This window comes from Mizuhopecten yessoensis, unplaced genomic scaffold, assembly GCF_002113885.1.
Source record: "Mizuhopecten yessoensis strain PY_sf001 unplaced genomic scaffold, ASM211388v2 scaffold10899, whole genome shotgun sequence".
In the NCBI taxonomy this organism is placed as follows: Eukaryota; Metazoa; Mollusca; class Bivalvia; order Pectinida; family Pectinidae; genus Mizuhopecten; species Mizuhopecten yessoensis.
Genome location: NW_018408777.1, coordinates 136,345 through 151,266, shown reverse-complemented (window position 1 = coordinate 151,266; position 14,922 = coordinate 136,345). Strand labels below are relative to the sequence as shown.

The following is a 14,922-nucleotide window of genomic DNA, read 5'->3' as shown; positions in this document are numbered from 1 at the left end:
GGATCTATGGTCCAGTCAATGTGGCGGGGATCTATGGTCCAGTCAATGTGGTGAGGATCTATGATTTTTGACGTAAATGGCATATTTGTCTTTATTTTCAACTCAAAAATCCACTGAGCCGTGCGTATGCCACTTTTCCTACATGTTAACATAAGCTGAAAAGAATACATAAATCATATTGTCATACCAAGTTCAACATTTTTAAATAGCAGATTTTTGGAATGTATAAACACAGTAGAATATAAAACAAGTCACTTGCAATGTCATCAAAACTAAATAAGATTAATTGGATTTTTGGTTATCATTCATAATAGATAACAAATATCTACATATGTACATAGATGCGAAAATAATTAAACGTCTTTGAGCACGTTTGGTACATATGTATGTCCCTCTATAAAGAGTGGACAATGTACTGAAATTCACACAACGACTGTCCTACCAGTGTGAAAGAAACAAATGATAAAAATCGTTGGTTAATCACACATGTTTAAATGTTAACGTCGACTTCTTAGCCAGTAAAGACACAGGAGATTGCTATGTAAATGTCCACGTCGACCTCTCAGCCAGTAAAGAGACAGGTTATTGCTATGTAAATGTCCAAGTCCACCTCTCAGCCAGTAAAGACACAGCAGATTGTTATGTAAATGTCCACGTCGACCTCTCAGCCAGTAAAGAAACAAGTGGTTGTTATGTAAATGTCCACGTCGACCTCTCAGCAAATAAAGACACAGGAGATTGTTATGTAAATGTCCACGTCGACCTCTCAGCCAGTAAAGAAACAGGTGGTTGTTATGTAAATGTCCACGTCGACCTCTCAGCAAGTAAAGACACAGGAGATTGTTATGTAAATATCCACGTCGACCTCTCAGCCATTAAAGACACAGGAGATTGTTATATAAATGTCCACGTCGACCTCTCAGCCAGTAAAGACACGGGTGATTGCTATGTAAATATCCACGTCGACCTCTCAGCCAGTAAAGACACAGGTGGTTGTTATGTAAATTTCCACGTCTTCCTCTTAGCCAGTACAGACACAGGTGATTGCTATGTAAATGTCCACGTTTACCTCTCAGCCAGTAAAGACACGGGTGATTGCTATGTAAATGTCCACGTTGACCTCACAGCCAGTAAAGACACAGGTGATTGTTATGTAAATGTCCACGTCGACCTCTCAGCCAATAAAGACACAGGTGATTGCTATGTAAATGTCCACGTTGACATCTCAGCCAGTAAAGACACAGGTGATTGATATTTAAATGTCCAAGTCCACCTCTCAGCTAGTAAATCCACGTCGATCTCTCAGCCAGTAAGGACACAAGTGGTTGTTATGTAAATGTCCACGTTGACCTCTCAGCCAGTAAAGACACAGGTGATTGTTATGATGATAATTACGTTCCTTTCACTGTATGCCATATGTAATCACATCTGCAGCTCTGGAGAAGCTCCTATCAATCGAAACTGGTATTCCAGGTCTCGTTCTCTGTTTTCCATTTATCTCTACCGCAGGTTTGGAACGAAACTCTCTCAAATGAAGCTGCGTCATGGATTCAGAGATGCAATTTTGAATATCAGAATCGAGGCAGGGGAGAAAATCTGGCTTTTAACACTATCAAAATCACTACAAAAGAGTACTTCGCCGATGCGCTGAAGGCTTGGTACGATGAAAAGAATGTGTACCGTCTTGGTACCCAAACCTGTGGCAGTGCCTGCCACTACACACAGGTGAGTACGTATGACGGCGCTATTAAAGTAATGTACTAGTATGTATGACTTTATTATAACGGTAAAAAATGCAGTTAAGTGGGAGTAGATAAGCTGCAATAATGTATAGAATATCAGACAAACTCCCATGTATACCCCCGGTAGATTTCAACCTTACTGCGGTCGGGGGTAGGAGTGTTATAGGTCGGGGGTAGGAGTGTTAAAGGTCGGGGGTAGGAGTGTTATAGGTCAAGAGTTGTTATAGGTCGTGGGAAGGAGTGTTATAGGTCGGGGTAGGAGTGTTATAGGTCGAGAGTTGTTATAGGTCTGGGGTAGGAGTGTTATAGGTCGAGAGTTGTTATAGGTCGGGGTAGGAGTGTTATAGGTCGAGAGATGTTATAGGTCGGGGGTAGGAGTGTTATAGGTCGGGGTTGTTATAGGTCGCGGGTAGAAGTGTTATAGGTCGGGGGTAGCAGTGTTATAGGTCGGGTGTAGAGTTATAGGTCGGGGGAAGGAGTGTTATAGGTCGGGGGTAGGAGTGTTATAGGTCGGGGGTAGTAGTGTTATAGGTCGGGGTTGTTATAGGTCGCGGGTAGAAGTGTTATAGGTCGGGGGTAGGAGTGTTATAGGTCGGAGGTAGGAGTGTTATAGGTCGGGGGTAGGATTGTTATAGGTTGGGGAGTTCGATGAGTCCGAGAGCTATGCTGGATAGGTACGACCACACAAGACTGCTCAATGTGGTGGGACCTAACTATATACGGGAGTTTCCTGCGTGTTTTATTTAGGCATGAAGCGGTAGACATGCGGTGGTTAACAGCTGTTAGGTTTACTAGGTATTGACATTGTACTTTGTATAAGTCCAATATTACGGTATTACGTAATTTTTATTCGCTAATTTTCTCCTCATGGTTCTCCCGTTTATTGTAGTGTTTATTGACGTTATTTGTCTTTGATGCAAAACAATTAAATGTCAACAATGTAGTGATGTATTATATAACCAAATCAATATTGTGTATACTGGTTCCGAGTAAAAATAGGTTTATTGTGTCGACAGATGGTGTGGTATAAAACTACACAGGTTGGTTGCGCCATGGTCACCTGTCCTAGTCTCAATGCCTTCGGAAGGGGAATCCCAAATGCATGGTACCTCGGCTGCTTTTATGATCCAAAGTAAGTCGGTCCCATATCTTTAGAACTCATAAGAGTTAGCATGGTGATGTATACTTAGTGACTAGCGTATATCAACAGGTAATTACCTCCGAAACATTATGTTGTTTTAAGTGACGAGTAGGCCCTAATACTTTGTATACATTTTGTTTTCTTCATTAACTAATTGTACACGATGATGGGTCGTTTTGATGGTTGTGTCATGAATGGCATGCAGGATGTGACAAGATAAATCAATCTTTGTACTTCGTAAAGGCTCCAATAATTTAGTTACGGACATGGCGTGTAGCATGGGAACTCCTCGTCGGGTCGGCTCATTTTCAGGGTTTTTTCGCTTACTATGCCGTAAGTTACATTTTCGTGGTCTTAGTATAATAGAAACGTAATTATTTTCCTGTATCTTTTTATGCTATATGTATGGTCCATGCTTTTCAATACCTAATTATGTTTCTCACTGAAATAATGACTAGAGTCGGGTGTAACGTATTGCTCTCTAAAACAAATTCTATATGAATGAATAATTGACACCATTGTACGTATGGTCATTTTGCGCAGTAACAATGTTTTGAATTATTTGACTTGATTTTAAATCGACTAACATGAAATAGAAGTGTAAGACTAAAACATATGTTGTAGTCACAGGCTCTTATTTCGTGATTTTGTGAATTATTTTCATTTTGTTATTTATATGAACGAAATTCCCATAGGGTACATTACAATTTGATTGCAGTTGGCTTTCTTTTTTAACTTGATATTTTATAAATATATGCTTATTTACTTCGTAGTGTTTTGTATTTTTTTGGAGTGAATGTGATGCTTATGTTTTTTGAAACATTCCAAGCGAAGCGGACATTTTCACTTTTGAGTATCATAAAATTGTTATTGCTTCAGTACAAGACAACAGGGTGTTTTTGGTATAATTTAGGTTTGTGCTTCAAAATACCACGAAGTGCATGTCCAACGAAACAGAAAACACTCATTTCATGCGCGGACGTTTATATATATACTTACCATTGTTTTATCATACATCTTCGTGATATTACCTAAAGCGATGTACCAAATATTGCTGCATACAAACTGTCGTTGCGTGTACCATTATCGCTGTGCATCACCTATCGTAATGTAGCACCTGTTGCTGTGAATCAACTATTGTCGTGTATCAACTACCGCCATGTATTAACTATTGTCGTGTATCAACTACCGCCATGTATCAACTACCGCCATGTATTAACTATCGCCATGTCTTAACTATCGCCATGTATTAACTAACGCGATGTATTAACTATCGCCATGTATCAACTATCGCCATGTATTAACTATCGCCTTGTATTAAATAACGCCATGTATTAACTATCGCCATTAACTACCGCCATGTATTAACTACCGCCATGTATTAACTATCGCCATTTATTAACTATCACCATGTGTTAACTATCGCCATGTATTAACCATCGCCATGTATTAACTACCGCCATGTATTAACTATCGCCATGTATCAATGTACCCGGTACAAACTATCAAAGAGTTCCATTTTGTTGTAGAGGCACGGTAGTATAATGGTAGGATGCCGGGCTCGTGCCCGAAGGGTTGCGGGTTCGAGTCACGCCACAATACTGTGGTGTATATTTAAACAATTTCAAGTTCTTTATTACTTTAATTCGGTTGACTTATCAGTTATAACTATTTGCATGGGGTATCTTCCAAGTTCATAATACACCATAACATTACCAGTTTTATTATCTAATCCTAATATTTGTTGGCAGAATCTCACATGAATGTTTTCGATATCTGGTGCGGCATGGAAGCCCCAAACTTCTGCTCCATTACTTAAAACACTATTTACATAAGTATCAAAAACAAAAATTGAGTTTCTATTTTAAAAATGTTTTTTTCTTACAAACATTTAATAATGCAAACAATGCTTTCCTCCCCTGGTCAGCAACTTGCTTTTGAGTTTGTCTAAATTTTCCATTAAAATTCAATAGTACACCCAGGTAGTTGAATTGATCAACAACATCCAATGTATTTCCTTCGTAAAACCATATTTCATTTCCCCTTAAGATCCCTCCATTTCTAAAAACGACAATTTTAGTTTTCCCAGTATTTTCAGTCAAATCCCATTTTTTTAATATAATTTGCAAGAGAGTCTAACATTGTTTGCAAACCCTCTGGGCCCACTTGTATAAAACATCTCAAAGTTAAGGAAAATCTCAAGCAATGTATTATCTATGAGAAATCTTAGAGTGGAGGAAATCTCAAGAGTTGAGATGTTTTATACAAGTGGGCCCTGGTGTTTCAGATATAATCACCATATCATCTGCATACATAAGTAAAAACATATTGATATCCTGTATTTCAATGGATGGACAGTTATCTGATAAAAACTGCATTTCACAATCATTAGCATATATAGCAAACAAAAGGGGTGATAATATTTCTCCCTGAAATAATCCGTTTTCAATACCAAAATATTCAGAGAGAATACCATTATATTTAACACAACATTTCACTCTTTTATATAAGGATCTGATCACTTTGACAAGTTTACATTCTACACCTTCTTTGATCATTTTATACCATAAATTCTGTCTGTTAATAAAATCAAACGCTTTTGTATAATCTATAAAACAACAATAGAGACGTTGTATCTTTTTTACGATTAATTAAAGATTGTAAAGCGAAAATGGCGAGTGATACCTCTATAGTTGTCCGTGTTATTAATGTCACCTTTTTAAAAACAGGAACTATATTACCAAGTGACCACGATGACGGTAAATAACAAGACTTGAATATATAATTGAATAATAACAATAATAATGGCATTATAATATCTTTGCAATTAATAAAATAAACATTAAAAATTCCATCTGGTCCACAAGCTTTTTAGCTTTACGTATTTTAATAGCAGCCAGAATCTCAATCTCTGCTATTTCTATATCAAGTTCATGAAGAATTAGATCATCAGAATTCACGTACTAATCATTAAGGAAGTCGAATATGTCCCTGTCTATCGCAGGCTCATCAGATCCCAATGAACAAAAGTGATGTTAAAAATCTTCTACACTTAAATCCAAATTTAAATTTTGTTTACATTTCCTAAACGTTTTGTAAAATGTTTGCGAGTTGTGCTTGCTAAAATAATTCAACATGTCTCTTTGCTGACATTTATACTCTCTTTTTAACTTATATTCAAGTTTCTGATACATTTTTTTTAATTCACTAGTAATTCTCTGTTCACATTAGATTTACAAACATTAAAAAGTATACAGTGCATATTTATAATCTCTATAGCGTTGTTTACAGGGATCCGTAAACCATGGTTTATCTCCCTTGATAACATTGTCTGCTTGCCTGTGCCTTTATATATGGTTGTGTGGATACAATAAGGAACAAGATACTTTACACCGCTTGTTCAAGTCTAGTCAGCTGAAAATGAGTACGTGGTTTGGCAGTGCTGGAAAAGTTGAATGCTAGGTGTGCCAAAATGGCAGCTCCGGCTGTATGCTCCCCAGGGAGTTGAGAAATATTTTGGTTGGCTTAGAAGGCCCTATAACCACGGTTAATAATTTGTGAACCGCTTTGAGACGACCTACAAACTGATGAAACCGTGAAATAACGCCATGTTAAATGTATGGTCGTGATATGCATGAGCTATCCCTGTGTACGAAATATCGCCGTGTAGGAGCTATCGCTGGGTATGAAATATCGCCGTGTAGGAGCTATCGCTGGGTATGAAATATCGCCTCGTAGGAGCTATCGTTGTGTATTAAATGTCGCCGTGTAGGAGCTTTCTCCGTGTATGAAATATCGCCGTGTGGGAGCTATCGCCGTGTATGAAATATCGCCGTGTAAGAGCTATCGTTGGTATGAAATATCACCGTGTAGGAGCTTTCGCCGTGTTTGAAATATCGCCGTGTAGGAGCTATCGCTGGGTATGAAATATCGCCGTGTATGATATATCGCCGTGTAGGAGCTATCGTTGGGTATGAATTATCGCCGTGTAGGAGCTATCGCTGCGTATAAAATATCGCCGTGTGGGAGCTATCGCTGGGTATGAAATATCGCCGTGTGGGAGCTATCGCTGGGTATGAAATATCGCCGTGTAGGAGCTATCGCTGGGTATGAAATATCGCCGTGTAGGAGCTATCGCTGTGTTAAAAATATCGGCATTGTGTCTTATCTATCGTCATATTCAAACGATTGCACAGTGTCTCATCTATCGTCATGTACAGACGATCGTCACCGTGTACCATATATTACCATGTGTCGTCCTTTTTTCATTATGACTTTGTTTTGCGTATGATGCAATGATTATCAAATAGCTATTCCAGACATGTAAACTTTATACAGAGGACGTGCAATTTTTCAATTTTTTTGCTTAACAACTTTCTCCACTTCGTAAAGCTCTCGTAGTTTTAAAAACATATTCTATTTTTTGACAATGCTGTTGCTATCGTAAAGAGATACTTATCATCGGCCTGAACATTTATATTGATCATGGTATTTAAAACGCACTCTGTATCCTAGTCCTGCTACAAAGACCCGACAATCAGATATATCGGTCAATATTGACGCGGAATGTCTTTGTGTCCTGTATGGCGTTAGTTGATGCATGGTTTTGGAAGCTAACCTTCCGGCATTTACCGATGAGTATTCCCCTGCCCCGCAAATTGCAATGAATTGTTACTTTTTTTAAATCAATTAAGCTTCTTGCTATTATCATTCATCCCAGGTGATGTAATGGTATGTTGAAAAAACAACCACTAATGTAGCCTCCTACTAATGCTGATGCAGTGTTGGCTCTGTTTCTGCACAGTGTATTGTCAGGTTGTCAAATACCACTGGGTGTTGTTGTCGTTATGTGATTACGCTTGTGAATATTTAGATCTGCTTGTTTGGCCTCTAGTTGTACACTGTACACTGCTTCCATATAAAACATCCCCTTTTCCTCATTCAGATGTACAGGAATCAAATATTTTCACGGATACAAAAAATCCTTTTAAGGATGTACTATTCTGAGGTTTCCATCCCGTTTAGGTCTCGTTTTTGATCTCCGGTAAGGGATTTTTGTAATATGTAACAAAGTATAATCAATTTTAATAACTAACAAGCATCTGGAAATGTGTCGACATTCTTTTTTCATAAGAATTTCAAAAATTGACCAATTCGGCGGCCGTTTTGAAAAATGTGTTTTCTGTGTATTTCTTGCGCTTCACGAAAAGAAAAAAAAGAAAAACCTATTTTCATTTGATCTGCTAAATATTTTAAAACGTCTAATAGCATAACTTTTATATCAAGCGCTAAATCTGCAAAAAAATGGTGAAAAAACTAGTATTTTGTCATAAAAAATAAAGGGGTAGTTTGAATTGCTTTTCTGAATTAAAAGATTAAGTTAAAGAAATTTTACTTCTAAACTTATACTTATAATATGAAAGAAAATTCTGCAAACATTCATACATATCTGATAACAAATTTGGAAGATGTCCTGCAAATGATAAAAACAGCAAAAATCACTCAAAATCACATATTATGTCAAATTGGTATCTTTGACCGATCACAAGTCATAGCACAAAAACAAACACACGGACATATATTTCTCATTGCATTTTCTGCTTTGCCATAAACTCGTTTTTTTTCTCCAAAAATACATATGAGAAAAAAAGTTCAATAAAGGAATATTCTAACTTCTCAGAAGTGTACATCCTTAAGCTTTATTTAATATGTAAATTGCTTTATCCCCGGGTAGTAAGTGATATAGAACTAACATTTTTTACTTTATTTGTCCATTTTCAGCAGGAAATGATTTTAACATGGCCAAAGGGGCAGGTCCAAAATGTGCAAACTTGTCCGTTGATATAAAAAGTATCTGCCTTGTCGCACTCAGATGTCATAGAATGAAATACTAGATAGGTCCTTAGGTTATATAAGTTACAAGTCACACGATATTAAGCTAACGACCAGTAACTATACCTCTTTAGATGTTCAAATATAACGATCCAACATTTTAAAACACACAACTGTCGAAATACAAGGAACGATTTTCAATTATACAAACATCTTTCCCAATTCAAATGCAAAGCAGACACCAACAGCATATCGCACCACGTGATTTTAGATTAGGATTTTAAGCAATGATGGAATATTTATTGATACGTACCTAGGATATGACCGTAGTAATACATAGAAGGAAAACTGACTCCAACGTACGTGAGTGGGTAGTTCAGGCATGCAGTTTGTCAGCAAGTGAATACTAATTTGTTGATACGTTTTGTCTTTCCTTTGGTTTCGGTGTCTGCTTTGTTATTGTTTTTGTATTTTTGTGTACAGTACCGATTGTATTCTTCTACATAAACGCTTTACTATATACATGTATATATTTCCCTATAACCATGTCTGTATATTTACCAGGGGAAACTGGATTGGAGAGAACCCGTACGAACCGGGCACGCCATGTAGCCAGTGTCTAGACGGGCAATCCTGCGACAACAATCTTTGTACAGGTAACGTATGCTTTTCCATATATATATATATATGTTCGTTTCGTGATTTTCGACATTAGATGCAGCATTCCATAGCATCATATGATTGATTTTCTTGTTAAATGCGAGGGAGAGGAGGTGTGTGAAGACAACGAATCACTCTGCAAAACATGGCAGACAACGGGAGAATGCAAAAGGAATCCCAATTATATGACGAGGCACTGCCGGAAGTCATGTGGTACATGTATCTGTACAGGTAAATAGTCAGCAAGAGTAACCTAATTAGCCTCGTTGTTGTGTAACAGTTCCAGGTGCAATCTTGATTTGAAAACTGGTGTTGTGTAATCATTGTAGTCATCGTTTACATGTTTTTGTCTCTTTTATTTTCTCGTTGACTAGTTTTTACGCATTAGAGTTATGTAACAACCAAGTGTATTGTTTATTGGTCCACCAAAGGTACATAGTACATGTAACAATCCATACAGTCGAGTGACGGGGTATTGTTTACAGAGCCCGTATTCTCCAGTTGGCTACGTTTTGTGTTTCACAACGCGCTTTACTATTTTCCTATGTTTAATTTCGTGATAATGTAAATTATATTAATTGTAAATACAGGTTTTATGATCTCGCTTGAAATCCGGCACATGTGCCAGAAGTCTTCAACATACATTCTTGCTGTGGTGGGTTTAAAATTACAGCCAAAATGGTCTGTCATGGTAACAATGATCGACTATTGTATGCTTGTAGAACAGAATGTCTACCAATATTCTGTTCGCTACAATATCCAGAGACGTACAACACAATACACTAACACTCTGCCATGANTAGTAAGTGATATAGAACTAACATTTTTTACTTTATTTGTCCATTTTCAGCAGGAAATGATTTTAACATGGCCAAAGGGGCAGGTCCAAAATGTGCAAACTTGTCCGTTGATATAAAAAGTATCTGCCTTGTCGCACTCAGATGTCATAGAATGAAATACTAGATAGGTCCTTAGGTTATATAAGTTACAAGTCACACGATATTAAGCTAACGACCAGTAACTATACCTCTTTAGATGTTCAAGTATAACGATCCAACATTTTAAAACACACAACTGTCGAAATACAAGGAACGATTTTCAATTATACAAACATCTTTCCCAATTCAAATGCAAAGCAGACACCAACAGCATATCGCACCACGTGATTTTAGATTAGGATTTTAAGCAATGATGGAATATTTATTGATACGTACGTAGGATATGACCGTAGTAATACATAGAAGGAAAACTTACTCCAACATACGTGAGTGGGTAGTTCAGACATGCAGTTTGTCAGCAAGTGAATACTAATTTTTTGATACGTTTTGTCTTTCCTTTGGTTTCGATGTCTGCTTTGTTATTGTTTTTGTATTTTTGTGTACAGTACCGATTGTATTCTTCTACATAAACGCTTTACTATATACATGTATATATTTCCCTATAACCATGTCTGTATATTTACCAGAGGAAACTGGATTGGAGAGAGGCCGTACGAACCGGGCACGCCATGTAGCCAGTGTCTAGACGGGCAATCCTGCGACAACAATCTTTGTACAGGTAACGTATGCTTTTCCATATATATATATATATGTTCGTTTCGTGATTTTCGACATTAGGTGCAGCATTCCATAGCATCATATGATTGATTTTCTTGTTAAAGGCGAGGGAGAGGAGGTGTGTGAAGACAACGAAACACTCTGCAAAACATGGCAGACAATGGGAGAATGCAAAAGGAATCCCAATTATATGATGAGGCACTGCCGGAAGTCATGTGGTATCTGTACAGGTAAATAGTCAGCAGCAGTAACCTAATTAGCCTCGTTGTTGTGTAACAGTTCAGGTGCAATCTTGATTTGAAAACTGGTGTTGTGTAATCATTGTAGTCATCGTTTACATGTTTTTGTCTCTTTCATTTTCTCGTTGACTAGTTTTTACGCATTAGAGTTATGTAACGACCAAGTGTATTGTTCATTTGTGCACTCGTACAAAGGTTACATAGTAACAATCCATACAGTCGAGTGACGGGGTATTGTTTACAGAGCCCGTATTCTCCAGTTGGCTACGTTTTGTGTTTCACAACGCGCTTTACTAATTTCCTATGTTTAATTTCGTGATAATGTAAATTATATTAATTGTAAATACAGGTTTTATGATCTCGCTTGAAATCCGGCACATGGGACAGAAGTCTTCAACATACATTTTACATTCTTGCTGGTGCGTTAAAAATTACAGCCAAAATGGTCTGTCATGGTAACAATGATCGACTATTGTATGCTTGTAGAACAGAATGTCTACCAATATTCTGTTCGCTACAATATCCAGAGACGTACAACACAATACACTACCACTCTGCCATGCTGTAAGGCAAGTTCTAAATATTGAAGAGTTCCAATATCGACATAATAGCATTACCGCTTGCTCTAAGAAAGCGTAATCAGCACACCCCATCTTTTATATATAATATATATGGTTAAGTCTTGAAAAAGTAAGAATAAGAATAGTAGATATGCTGATAGATGTTTATCACTTTTCGTCAGTATTAACGTTGTCGAATGTGCGTATTAAGTTCATTTGCTTGTTAAAAGTTGACCGTTAAGTGTGCCATTTAGAGTTAACGAGGTATGTATCGTATCAAAAATGTCAAGCGATTTCCTTCTTTCATGTACGAAAGCAGAGATTAGAAATTCCAGATGGAGCTTTTGGTGTTTTGGCAAGGAAATCTATTATAAAACAAGTGCAATAAGTATGTAATTTCATGCTTATTTACATACACAGTAACGTTGCTAAATAGGAAGGTTCAAGGTAACCTTAACTTGCACTGTTGACAAACCAAACTGAACTAGAGAAATAGGCAATATTTAAACAAAAACACGAGGGGCATTACACATCATGTAAGATTCGATAGTTTCGATACATTCAGGACCTCCTACTAATGCTGACGTCAAAACCTGGACCAATGCATTAATACTTGATATGAACGCCATCTGAAGTCGGGAAGGTTATATTTACTGGCACTTTGTTATCTGTACTCCTAAGGTGTTCATCACCTGTGTCTTCCCTAATATGACCTTCTAACCTTTAGTAAAATATCATTACTGATAAAATAAGTGTACTGCTCAAAGTACCAAGCGATACTAAGTTAATGCTGATTTGATAATAGAAATATATTTATAGTAATAGTATGTGTTCAATGTTTGAGTTATGTTGTTTCTAACGTGCCCCCGTCAGCACATGGCCAGCATTGAATTATCCTTTATACATAACGATGCCATTATAATTAGGTCATTAGTGAGTAAGTACAAGCAAAGATATCAGCAGGGCAAATATGGATGTCGAGTACATCTTGAAAATATTGAGGTCGAATAAAACATTGTAGCGAGAATAAATCAGGGCGACTATTTAGGTCGAGCACAGAGAACAGTAACAAAGTGAAAACAAACCAGGCCAGATACTTCAATTGAGTAAATCTAGCCAGCTATTATGTCGAGTAAAACAGGCCAGCTATTTATGTTGAGTAAAGCAGGTCAGCTATTTAGGTCAAGTACAAGAGGTTAACAGGACCACGTTTATTGAATTTCTTTTTCATTTTAGTTTAAAGGTTGTTCTGTTTAATTTGCTGCGTTTTGAATGTTATCTGTACTTAACATCAATATCTGTACCCAACACCAATATCGATAATGAAATAACACATGTTTGTCGTTTGTTTAAGAGTCCATAACCCTATTTTAGTGATGGTAATGACAATAATTGTCTCGTGCATGAATAGTGATAATTGATGAATGTTTTTAAAAGCCGGTACATTTTTGGCATCGACTATTTTGAAGAGCTTTTGTTTGCTTAATTTTTGTTTCCGACATATCGGTGCTAAATTGCTCTAACTTGTTGCTTTTTTGTTGGAAAATTACATGTACGAAATCCTAATCGAAATGTATATTGTGCAACGGCACGTGCAATCGTTTATTGCAGAAACAGAAGTCGGTTTTTAGTGTGATAAGCTTTGAAAATATTTCTATTGTTTGGCGATGACAATTTAATATCTATTCCGTGGTGGTAATTATACCACCATGTGAGTAGCTTCTAATTAAAGCTATTAACATGTGTAATGAGAGACCTTCACGGTATTTCGGTAGATGGATGGCGTTACGTCCATTTATACGGTTGGTACATTTGTACATGTGTAAATGTTGATGAAAGAAACGCGTCAAAAGGCGGTGTCAACTTACTGTCACAATTATTAATGTATTAATAATTAGTTTACACTTAATCTACATTTCATAATGGTACGCTAAATATCCCTTTTATACAGTTTTGGTTCCTCGACTTGCATTGTTATATTTAATACGAATTATCAAGCTATTTTCCTTTTGTTTTTTTACGCATTAACTGATTCTAATCTATAACAAATGTTAACGAGGAATGTATTGTTTGTTATTTGACCTTCTATCGTATTAATCTCAGAACAGGATTCTGTGTTTATGATCTTTTTGTGATAAGACAATTCACCAACTGTCTTTAATCTTGTAAGTATAAAATAAGTTATAACCTGTGTATTTAACTGACATTAGGCAGGCTGGATCCCAGACATTGATCGATATTGACGATTGCTGGTATTACATGTAACACGTTCATGCCAAAGTGACCTGTTTATTTCGCTTTCATATTTGTATAGTCCGATGTATATCTCTCATCACATAAGAATTAATTTGACTCAGCTTAGTTCTTATTGAGGTTATTAAATAGGCTTGAAATATGAGCAACATAAAATCACTATTATCACAAGTAATTTAAATAGTTTTGTATGGCTCCTTCAACACATTATCATTCAGAAGACTATAGGTTACGCTTACAGTATATGATTTTGTACTTTGGTGCAACGCTTATCCTTGGAAATATATGTACCGTTCTTTTAGCATGGGTTTATATAGTAAAGCGTGTTCCGTTAGCGTTGGTTTATATAAAAAAGCGTGTTCCGTTAGCGTTGGTTTATATAGTAAAGCGTGTATCGTTAGCGTTGGTTTATATAGTAACGCGTGTGCCTTTAGCGTGGGTTTCATTTTGTTGATTTGGCAGGTCGATATCTATATGAAAAATAAAATTCTTACTATGACTAACTAACGATTACTAATAAGTAGTACATGTTTATTTCCTTTCCAGGCAGCAGCAAGGTGTGTCGTGATACTAAAGCGAACTGTGCCTCATGGGCCCAAAGTGGTGAATGCAAGAACAACAAGGAGTGGATGATAACTAACTGTCCAAAATCATGCAACACTTGCTCTGGTAAATGATCGTGTGGTGCTGTCTGTGTCTCTATAATAAATGTTACCGGACTCTGTTTGTGTTGTCTTGAAGTGTTGTGTTGTCGAAATATCGTTTTTATTTATTTAATCTGATTAGGGATGTGTTAATTATATTACACTTGTGACAACTGCCAACACTTTAAACGCAAATGTAGAGTAATCATACACAAAGATACACACATTGTACGCAAACGTAGGACAAACACAACAAAACAGACAACATATTGTACGCAAATGTAGAATGAGCAAC

At 36.8% G+C, this 14,922-nt stretch overlaps 1 protein-coding gene across 3 annotated transcripts in view; it reads left to right on the top strand.

Annotated features, from left to right (window-relative positions):
• LOC110463389 (GLIPR1-like protein 1) overlaps positions 1-14,709 on the top strand; it is a 19,028-nt gene extending 4,319 nt beyond the window's left edge. The window contains exons 3-6 of one of the 3 annotated variants that reach the window (XM_021517933.1): positions 1,510-1,725; positions 2,759-2,874; positions 10,841-10,932; positions 14,530-14,709. In XM_021517933.1, the coding sequence (XP_021373608.1) occupies positions 1,510-1,725; positions 2,759-2,874; positions 10,841-10,932; positions 14,530-14,660 (555 nt within the window). In that variant the 3' untranslated portion in view covers positions 14,661-14,709. Of the gene's footprint in view, positions 1-1,509; positions 1,726-2,758; positions 2,875-9,279; positions 9,372-9,474; positions 9,630-10,840; positions 10,933-14,529 lie in introns of those variants that run through there. The other 2 variants (XM_021517934.1, XM_021517932.1) reach the window with 2 other exon arrangements.
• The last annotated feature ends 213 nt before the right edge of the window (positions 14,710-14,922 follow it).